Source organism: Alosa alosa, chromosome 3 (genome assembly GCF_017589495.1).
Source record: "Alosa alosa isolate M-15738 ecotype Scorff River chromosome 3, AALO_Geno_1.1, whole genome shotgun sequence".
Lineage (NCBI taxonomy): Eukaryota > Metazoa > Chordata > Actinopteri > Clupeiformes > Clupeidae > Alosa > Alosa alosa.
This window is the reverse complement of record NC_063191.1, coordinates 2,727,510-2,738,885: the sequence shown is the minus strand read 5'-3', so window position 1 is coordinate 2,738,885 and position 11,376 is coordinate 2,727,510. Positions and strand designations below refer to the sequence as shown.

General features: G+C 46.4%; 1 protein-coding gene across 1 annotated transcript in view; it reads right to left on the bottom strand.

Annotated features, from left to right (window-relative positions):
- efnb2a (ephrin-B2a) overlaps nucleotides 1–5,661 on the bottom strand; it is a 20,116-nt gene extending 14,455 nt beyond the window's left edge. The window contains exon 1 of the mRNA XM_048239722.1: nucleotides 4,563–5,661. Within this exon, the coding sequence (XP_048095679.1) occupies nucleotides 4,563–4,675 (113 nt within the window). The 5' untranslated portion in view covers nucleotides 4,676–5,661. The remainder of the gene's footprint in view (nucleotides 1–4,562) is intronic.
- Nucleotides 5,662–11,376: the final 5,715 nt, after the last annotated feature.

Below are 11,376 nucleotides of genomic sequence, written 5' to 3'. Positions count from 1 at the left end.
GCTGCCACTGAATTGTGTGTTCATATGCTGTGCTATTTTTAAGGCTATGGCCACAACACACACACACACACACACACACACATACGCGCATGCATGCATGCACACACACACACACTTTCTTTCTCTCTCTTTCACACACACACACACACCCCAAGTTCTATATAGTGTTGGGGTGAGAAGTCCAACAAACTAGACAGAATAAAATGTAACAGAATTAAAGAAAAAAAAAAGAGAAAGAAAGAAAGAAAGAAAGAAAGAAAGAGAGAGAGAGAGAGAGAGAGAGAAAGAGACAATGTGGAGTTGCAGACGGCGAGTTGAGGTTAATCCTTCTGTGATGTTTTTTCTTCCTCACCCTGAGACTATTGCAATCCCCCCCCTCTCTCCCTCTCCCTCTCCCTCTCTCTTTCTCTCCCCCTCTCTCTCCCTCTCCCTCTCTCTCTCTCTCATTCACACAGCCCATGATCTCACTACCTCAGTCTCCAGGAACAGCCAATCAGCTGGGCCATTTCCATCACATCACCCAGTGCTCAAAGGACGTCCGTCGGCACACAAAGAGCACAAGAGACCAAGAAATAGAGTATGTCTAAGTGTGTGTGTGTGTGTGTGTGTGTGGAGTGTGTGTGTGTGGAGTGGGGTTGGGGGGTCTCCTAAGTTTCTTCATTATAAGAGGGGGCTGTTGGGGGGGTAGTTACCCCCCTCTCCACAGCTCCTGTAGATCTGCATGTGTATGGCTCTGTGTGTGTGTGTGTGTGTGTGTGTGTGTGTGTGTGTGTGACACACACAAAGGGTCCTAGCTGCCATGTAATCTGTTAATGAAGAGAGGAGGGGAGTAGAGCGGGTCTCTATGGAGCAGGATGTGTAAGGCAGTGCTGGCTTTGTTTCGCCGGCCGCAGACAAAATGGATTACAGAAGGCCAGGCGAAGAGAGGGAGGGAGAGAGGGAGGGAGGGAGAGAGGGAGAGAGGGGAGCAGGAGAAAGAGGAGTAAATCTTTACGAGACACGTACATCAGTCGTAAAGCAGTTAAAGGTAAACAACAATGTGTTTTAAATCACAGAGCGACAGGGAGTAAAGGAAGAGCTTCCTTAACACACACACACACACACAGAGAGAGAGAGAGAAACATCCCATCACACCATATCACTTAACAAATGGTTCCAGTAGTGATCTACACATCATCTACAGAATAATAAAACTCTCTCTCTCTCAATTCCCTTCAATTGAGCTTTATTGGCGTGACAAAACAATACATTTTGTCATGTAAAAAGTAGTGTGTGAAGAAGGAAAACAAATTGTGCATTACTGCAATCTCTCTGTGTGTGTATGTGTGTGTGTAGGGTGGAGAGATTGTGCATTACTGCAACCTCTCTCTGTGTGTGTATGTGTGTAAATGTGTGTAGGGTGGAGATATTGTGCAAATATTCTTTTTTTCTTTAAGAGACAAACTTCGCTAACATTAAAATTAATATCTGTCATCCTACATAATTGCTCTGAATCGATTTGATCGATAAAGCAACACGCGACACAACGAGTAGTACAGTGTAATTTTCCTAAATGTGAATTTCATATTTCTGACAGAAGTGAATATAGAAAAGACGACGGGAGAATTGTCCTGCGCGAGTCGGTAACGGTGCGGAAGGTGGAAAGCGGAGCCTGTCGCCACCATGTCAGACGAGAGAGAGTGACGAGCCGCGCGGCCTACACGGAAATGTCGGGCCTCTGCCCCACCGAACACTGTCACCTTGACCGAACGCAAAGAATGCAACATTCACTCTCTCTCTCTCTCTCTCTCTCTCACACACACACACACACACACACACACACAGTGCGCGATCCTGTTGATGCTCCAGGCATACTCACATAGTTGGGGTTTTTCAAAAGAGGTCGGCCCTCGAAACAGGCTCGAGGTTTCTGCAGCGCAAATTCCTTATGATCGCACACACACACACACACACTAAAGGGCAACGCATTTACATATGTATGTAAGACGGAGCTCCTGGATTGGTTCACAACTGCAACCTTCGTCAAAGGACTAGACTACAGTCGGGATTTGCTATTTCGACATTTCTTTAATCGTTTTAAACATGGCAGTAAATAGCCTACGCGTTAAGCTATTATTTTGTAGTTTACTCTGTAAGACATTTCATTCTCGTTTTTAGTCGATGGTTAATGTGACGTGTCCTGAGCTGACACAGGTTAGAGGAAATCAAATATAATTTCGCGTGCGTGACAGTTTGCCGCGTGGCATCTCTGCCAGGAGCTTTTCTGCTTTCCGCGTTACAACCGCATTCAACACGTCTCTCCTCACCCGCTGTACTCCGCACCCCGAGCCGTTCTTCCGTGACTCGACCCCCTCCTCTCCTCTCTTTCCCCCTCCTCTCCTCTCCTTCTCCTAGCACTCATCTCATCTCTCCTCTCTGCCTCGCACAGCCAAACGCCCGCAGCCAGACGATCTAATAACAAATGCGAGTGGCATACCATCTTTCTCTCTGCTCATATCATCCCTCTCTCTCTCTCTCTCTCTCTCTCTCTCTCCATCCATTCAGAATTGATTTAACGCCTCCGAGCCGTTCCATTGAGACGCCGCAGCGCCGGAACAGGGCTCTTGTTGTTGAGTTTAAATGGAGATGTCAGCGCTGCTGCGCGCGATGGCTGCCAATGGACGGCGCAACTGTGGCGCGAGAGGGGGGAGAGAGAGGAAAAAATGATACAAATAAATAAAAGAGGCGAGCTGCACCGGCAGGCCGTTAAGACGAGGAGGCATAGCGCTCCATCTCGCGGATTAGGGCGCTCCGGTACCTCTGCCATCGCCTCACCTTGAGACCCCGCGTGCATACAGCTCCAGGACCAGCTGTGCACGCCCATGATGTCCGTTAAACCGGAGGTGACTGCTAAAGCAGGTGGGACCGGATGACTCTTGTCGCCATTAGGATGGTGATTATCAGCAAACGACATGGGCCACCTGTTAGCCTGCCGCTTCATCACGAGCGGCCTCCCTCCCGACCGTCTGGTTTCCCCTTGTCCCTCCCGCTCGAGTCCGGGGATGTGACTAAAGGGATTGAGCGGGTCTGTGCTTAACCCCTTTGTGGAATAGGCCTCCCGGTTGAAGAAGGGTCAAGCCGTGAATTATTAAACGGCCTCCCGGAATAAAACAACGGGCAGCAGCGCGAGCTCCCAGTGGGGACCAAAACTCCTGACCAAAGACCGGACCTAACGGGTACACTATGTGGATTTCGGGCTGTAAGAAGATGTCACTGGTGGGTGGGTGGGTGTGTGTGTGTGTGTGTGTGTGTGAGCGCGCAGTTCAACCAGGTGGTTGGTGAAGAGAATGATATCGCAGGGTCAGTCCTGGTAGGCCTGCCGTAGGCCTCAAACATGGCGGTCTAGGCTGCGCATACACACGTAGGCCACACACACACACTACTATGTGTCGGCTAGAGGTGCATTGCCGTGTAATGTTACTTTCTAAAAGGCCGTGCTGTGTGCTTACATTATAAGAAATACATATGAAGGGCAGACGGCTACTCGTTTAAGCGCAGCTATGGGCCAACGGCGGCACGAGGACAGGATTGTTCCTGTTTTCGGACTAACTTTTTTATTTTCCTGGATTATTCCTGTTTTCAGACTAACTTTTTATTTTCTTGGATTTTTCCTGACCATTTATTTTAGAAACTGGTATGGTTATAGGGCACTGCGTATTTTAAAATCCATGAACGTATCACATAACATAACGCCAGAATAAAAACGATTTGCCATTAGAGTCACATTTATATATTTAGATATACATAAGATATTATTAACAAGGACAGACTGGAAAGGTTGATTTTACGTGCTCATTTAGAAAATAACACAATTGCCCAGGGCACTTCTCTTAAAAGAGAAAAGGTAAAGAAGGTGAAATAAACATTTGGCCACACACACACACACACACACACACACACACACACATAGCCAACGAAGGAGAGACCAGGCCAACTGACCGACCTCATTTAAAACGGGTGGGGATCCATTTTTGATCTGGTCTCATAGTTTCACGTACAGACGAACAGGGCCGTCGGCCTGGAGCCAGGCACAGCACGGCACATATTTCAGACACATTCGGGCCTATTGCACATTTCTGAGCTGGAGACTACGGGAGGGAACGGACTGGGAGGGGGAGGGTAGAGAGTGTTTTTGAAAGCTGCCCTTCTCTTGTCTTCCTCGTACGCTGCCTTACCTCAAATCTACATGGACGGGTCACTCACAAGAAACCGGATCAAACGACCGTTTCCATTGAGAGGCTCGGGCGCTACGAGACAAATCATGCATTCATTCCGTCTGCGCGTTTTATCGAACCGATCCGTCATCGGGTTCATGCGCGAGAGAAAAGCCAACGCAGCACTTTCTGTGCACTGCACGAGCTATTCTCCCTATGTAGCCTTGTTTTCCGCGAGGGAGTGAGTTACGGCGAGTGAAAAAGTGTGTGTGTGTGTGAGAGAGAGAGAGAGAGAGAGTCTAACAAATGTATAGTTGTTGTCGTATGAAATGTGTGTGTGTGTGTGTGTGTGTGTAGGTATACACTTACTTCGTATTTGTTGTGTTCCAGTATATCGAGTCCAAAACGATCGCGCGGGACAGATTCACCTTAAACGCGATAAACAAAACTCCAAAGTAACACATCCACCAAGATTCCCCCATGATTATGATTCCACCGACAGCCGCCTCACTGGGGGCTCGCTCTTCTCCTTCTTTCTCCAAACGTGCTCCGAATGGGCCACGAGATCACCCCTGCCACAAACGCCCCGAAACTGAGGCAATCCAAACTCCGAATCCCAATTCCGTCGCCGGAGGAGACGAGCCCGCAGCCGGAGAGGGGCCACGGCAACAAAAGCCAGCTCACAAGAAGCGCATCCACGGGCTCACGGCAACACTCCGCGAGCAGTCCCGGTAAGGCCGGGCACCAAACTGCACTCTGCGGAATGTCCCTGTGTGGTAGGTGAGAAAAATCCCGCCGACAGTTGCCGCGAGGCGCCTGCACGCAGATCCGAAATCACCTCTCGAAAGCACAGCGAGAGGCGGATGAGGCTGACGCGCACGGTAGTTTCTCATTCGGTAAGTAGAGCGCGAGGCTGCGCGGACTCTCTTCCTTTAGCAGCGAGTCGACGGAAGCAGGGGCACGGGCATTCCTCACAAGCGGGCGAGCCCCGTCGCCTTCTCCGCCGCTGTCCGTTTCTCCGCGCACACACACATGGAGAATAATCCCAAATTGTTTCCGTATGGGAAGGACAAACACTCAGACTGAAGCTCGAGCAGCAGGTAGGACCAGCAATTCCAAACGCGCGAGCCTTCGCCGCAAGACAGGCAGGAAAAAAAAAACCTGGCGAGGTATTCCGTTCAAATCTTATGGTTGGTAGAAGCCGACCGAACTCCTCACAACAGAAAAAAATCAATGGTCAGTGGAATTAAATAAGAAAATGTAGTTCGAAATTAAAACAAAATCCTTAAAATTAAATATAAAATAACAAAAGAATGAAAGAATGTGAAAGTAAAGTCAAGGTAAAGTTATCATGGGCGAAAGTAGGTCCCTGCTCGCGCTGGCTGTAGGTCGCAGTAACGGGAGCTAATCTGCAGCTCTGTGGCTGAAACAGCTTCGCCAAATAAACGCGCAGAGGCTTCGTCGAGGCGCGAGCTGAACTGCAAGTAACCGCGAGCGTCTGCAAGGAGGTACATTTGTCAGAGCTCTCTCTCTGATGACCCCGCCCACCGTCGCCTCTGATTGGCTTGCGCGTCCGGAGTCCGTCGAGTCGAAGCCTGTGCTTAGTTCGGACAGAAGCGACGTCAGGGCATCTGAAATGCCAACTCTGTGGGCACTTACTTCACAGCGATGCGGAACAGATGTATAACTTTTAATTCTCTCACATTTCCATGGTAACATCACAGCACTTTAAGAATTCATCTCAGCTCAGAGGAGCCGTCTCCGCTCATGCAGAGGAGCAGGGAGTCTTTAGTTTATGAGCTTTATTAAGTCCTTTGGGATGGAGGATTTCTGTTTTTGGGCCAGGGTGGATGTACTGTTGCCACGACGACCCGCTCGCGCGTCTGGGTCCTGTTGTCATCAACCGTAATCGCCCGAGAGAGGCAACATGTGGGACGTGGGAGGAGGATGCTGCAGCGACGCTGCGCGCGAGACCGAGAGAGGTATTCCATGGGCAACAGCGCACCCTGGCGGACATACAATCGTTGTCTGCGGTGGCATGCCGCACATCTCGAGATGAGCGTTTCCTTTTCATGTGGGTTGCTAAAAGGTGATTTAACCCGCAGATAAACCCAGCAACAGCCAAGGAGAGATCTGTCGTTGCACTGTAATTCAATATATTCAGGCATCCAAGTTCAAATAAGGAACGAACTTTTGTTTGGTGAGTCCATGTAGGCATGGTGTGCCTTTGCCATGGGTAGTGGGCCTATCTGTAACCTCTAGAGGTAACAGGGTAAACGTGTGCGTGTGCGTGTGTGTGTGTGTGTGTGTGTGTGTGTGTGTGTGTGTGTGATAGAGGGCTCTGGCTTCTAGACAGCTTGTTTGCAGTTCGCCGGCCGGTCTCAGTAGGCCTATCACTATCTCAAACTAACAAGGACCAAACGGCCTCATCACACACACACACACACACACACACACACACACACACACACACGGCCTCGCAACACCCACTGCTCGAAAAAAGATCTATTAGAGTACGGACCAGGACGTGTGAAGCCTAGCGCTTTCGCGCGACTGTAATTCAATCAGGACGGTCGTGCGGGCGACCTGTGCGTATTGCGCCGTTTGGAGGCACGTTAAGATTATCAAAGAGACAGATTTCACATCGAGGAGATAATTGAGCTAGCCTAATTAAATAGCCAATACACACAAACACTTACAAACACACACACAGGTCGGCTGTCGACTTGATGTTTATTCCTGCGCAATCAGGGAACTGTACTGACCCTTAGGTCTGTAAGGAGCGATGTCTGCAACTATTCAATTGTCATACATGCCATTTTATTTTTCCACTTTAAATACACATTTTATTAGTTCAGATAGCCGACAACTCTCACGGAAACATCAACAGTATAGCTATTCAATTCACAGTTTATCGGGGAAAACCTATCCCTTGATAGGCTACTACTTTGAATGAGGTTTGTTTTAAACTCTCCGTGTTATGGTTAATTAAAGGTAGTCTCTTCCAGAAACTCTGCGCACTCCACGGGCCCATGAGAGCGCACTCCCGTGTGGCAGAACGCTCCCACGATCGCCGGCAGCCTGAACAATGGCACTTAGGGATGTGCGGAGGATAACCGGAAACACCGAGTTCCCGAGACGCAGATAAAAATGTATCTTATCCCGCGGCGGTGTTAAAATAACCCCGTGCCCAGTTAGACGGGCTCGCACGGAGAATCCTAAATATGTAGCAATCCTCTATAGTCTCTGCGCTTATTTTGAACCAAATAAATCTAATTAACCCACAACCCAATTTAATTTGTGTTCTTTTATTATATAGTTTAAACCGTGTAGGCTTGTGTTACAAATACATATAATATATTATAATATATAATATATATTTGTATATATATATATATATATGTATATTTAAATTATATCAAACATTTAAATATATATATATTTATATAGGCTATATATATTTAAATGTTTGATATAATAATATAATAATACAAATGTTTTATTATAACCAAGTAGCCCTACCATTAGAAATAATAATAATAATAAGAAGAAGAAGAAGAAGAAGAAGAAGAAGAAGAAGAAAGAGGAAAACAAAAGAAAAAGAGGAATTTAATAACATGCATCATTTTATTAGTTAGTCTTATTTTAAGATTGACGCCTGCATGTGAAATCCATTCAGAGGAGATGGAGGCGAAATAATAACAATTAATGGTTATTAGGACCATTAGAGGGGCGGACACACTATTTTATATTAATAGTTTATATTAGTTTATATTAATTTAATGTCAAAGCAACACTCCTATTCTATTCCAGCATCATGACAGAGCTATGACTTAATTGTAGGCCTTTTCGAAGCACACAGATATTTTACTTGTTCGATTCTAAACACTTAGAAAGTGTTTAGACACACACAAGTAGAAACTTGAGAAATAAAGAAATGAATAAAGAAAACAAATTTTACTTTATTAAACAAAACGGGAAGCGGAACAATGAGAAATGGTCTACTTCGGCGGAAAACAGCCTCTTCCTAAATTAACAAGGAATTATGGCAAAATTAGGCAAATAAGGTAACTTGATCTGAGCCGAGTCGACCGTTTGCTTTTAGAATATGAAGGCCATTACTATCCTGGATTATCACGATTGGGCAATATCGTAAATGTAGCCTATTCCGCGTCGGGCCATTTCACCGACTTCGGGTAGCTCCGAGTCTCTTGTGGCGAGTAGGCCTATAAGGTCTGGTGGTGCAGGCTGTATCAGGTCTGGACCCGGACCCGGCGCTGCGCACGGGCCTTGCTTTGAAGGCTGTCACCGGTTTGTGTAGGAGAGAGGGAATTGTTCAGAGACTAATGAGTTTGGCCCCGTTGTTTTCTTCTGTTTTAGGGGTCATCCGTCGGCGGAGAGGGAGAGACACTCCTCACCGAAAGGAGGCCGATTAAGGGGGGAACTCTTTTTTCTGCCCTGACGGGATTATTCCACTCCACTTCGCTTACACACACATTCGTCCTCCGTTCTGTAATGAAAAGAAAACACGGTTCCCCTCGTCAGGTCACCACTCCCTCACCCGCGGCCACGGGGGAGAGGGGTCGCCGGCTTCTTGCTGACTGCGCTGAACGCGCGGACCTGTTGACCGGTCTGTTTAGTCAGTTGCACGCACGCGTTACCGGGTACCGAGGCGGAGAATCCCACGGGACACCGGGGTGCCGTGGTCCCGCTGGGATCAAACAAGGTCTCACGGTACACTTTCTCATTGTAGAGAACACACACGTCTCCCGGGAAACCGCTCTCTCTCTCTCTCTCTCTCTCTCACACACACACACACACACACACTGGCTAAGACTATTCTTAAATGTGTCTTCTACACAGTCCAAATATCCGTTGTTCCTTGTAGCCTACTATTATGTTATTTATCAAACTCACTAATCCAATTTATCAACATTTAATTGTCAAAGCAGTTGTAAGTGTCCCGGCCTCGGCCGTGGGGTCTCGGACAAGGAGGGGCAGTTCTGGGTTGAGTATTTCCTCGACTTCGGGACTGCTTCAGATTACTGTTGTAATTAAGAGAGTTTAGACCCCCACCCCACCCCCCTTTCGGTCTTGAATTGGCTGCTTGTGTCACATTACTTGGCCAAATGGCATGACGTCAATCAGCATCAGTGATGGAGCAAACCCAATTAATTGCGTGGAGACGCGTTTGGGAAATGCGAAAATGACAGCTCACACCTTGAACTGCTTTCACACAGTTCCGTTTCATTATCACAGGGGGACGCGCAATCCGCATCTGCGCTGCCGCGCGAATACACACTCCGCGCGCAAAGATCAACCCACCAAATCACACACGAAATCGAATCAAAGAGCCGTCGAGACTTTTGAGAGGGTCGCGGCTGACGCGCGATTTTCCTCACTCGCCCTCGAACTCTTGACCTGGCTTAATGTTAAACAGAATATAGACCCTTTCAAGAGAGTTCCATTATCAGCATCATAGTTGGCCCCACAAGGCTTCCGTTTTAACATTCCATATGTTATCTTAATGCAGAGGAAGTAGATTGGGGCCCAAATAGAACGTTCAAGCATTGTTTTTGTTTTTATTGTTGAAAGGGTCTTATAGAATATGGGGGCAGGCTCAAATGTCTACGGTGACGTGACTGGACAGTAGGGCTCTGTCTCATGACCCTTAATATATTAGGTGGGTCTCGTCATCTCCGTGTCTGCACGAGACAAGAGCTCACCACTGAGCTCATGTGTGAATGCAGGGTTCTCCTCAATGCACAGATCCTTCCATAAGACACATAAAGAGGATGTATGTATGTATATGATTATATTTCTCTACATGTTCGTAAATCTTAAGATAGCCATTTAGACTTCAAGCTCCACCTAACTAACCCGTTTTAAATAAATGCCTTGTGCGTTAGGATTCATGCAAAGCCCCCCTGCTTTTGGCCATATACAGAGGCGGACAGAGTACACAGCTTCATTACTTGAGTTGAGTAAAAGTACAGATACCCTTTGCTAAATTTTACTCAAGTAGCCTACAAGTAAAAGTACAATGAAGTACAGATGTCTACTTAAGTAAAAGTACTGAAGTACTTGTTTTTAAAAATACTTGAGTATCAAGAGTAGCCTACATTTTCTAAATATTGCATTACTACTGCCACAGTGCTTACATTTATGTTCAGAAACGTCCTACATGGAGTTATGAAAATGTTAATACCTTGGAGAATGTAAAAGGAATTGAAAGTAAAATCAAGTCATTTTCATCTTTTTACCATGTTGCCAGGGATGGGCAGTATTTCTAATACATGTATTTAAAATGCATATTTGAAATACAAAATACTATTTTGTAATTGAAACACTTGAAGCGAAAATCATTAACTTGTTCAGAAAATTTAAATAGTCTGGCGAGGTGGGGCCACAGGTTGGCACCTTCCCGGGATGGACCTGCTAGGGTTTCGTCTCTTATCTAAATTTGACCATGGAGTTGACTTTGGCGGAAAGCTGAAGGTGATTGCTGATAGGCTGTCCCAATCAGTGGCGCCTACACAATCCAATCACGTTTGAGAGGGAAACAACAAATTGAGGGTTTCTGAGATTTTTCTTTTTTCCTTTTTTTTTTTAGAAGTAGTAACGGGTACTCACGGTTATGGATAGAAATGTAGTGGAGTAAAGAGTACAATATTTGCCTCTCAAATGTACTCGTAAAATGTAAATCCCAAAAATTATACTCGAAAGTACAGAGAGTAAAGAAAGTAAAGTACAGATTACAGAGAGTAAAGTACAGATCCCTCAAAATTGTACTCAAGTAAATGTACTCCGTTGCTGTCCGGCTCTGGCCATATAGTATAAGACCACGCCCCGTTCAGTTAAACCCCACCCACTCCAACACAAGCCCATCCTGATTCATTTCAAGGAAGTGAAGGAGACAGATTCACAACTCAAACATGTTAAATGACTTGAAAGGGATTTATTGATGAACAGCTCATGACCATTTTACAGGGCAACAATTTACAACAAGTCCAGACCATTCCCCTCTAGAACCTATTCTTACTTGGACACACACACACACACACACACACACACACACACACACACACCAAACGCATTCAATCACACAAACCTATCATTGCTGCAACCAACATGCTAAACAGTCTTACCTGAAAATCCGTTATTGTTTAAGACCAAAGTACCA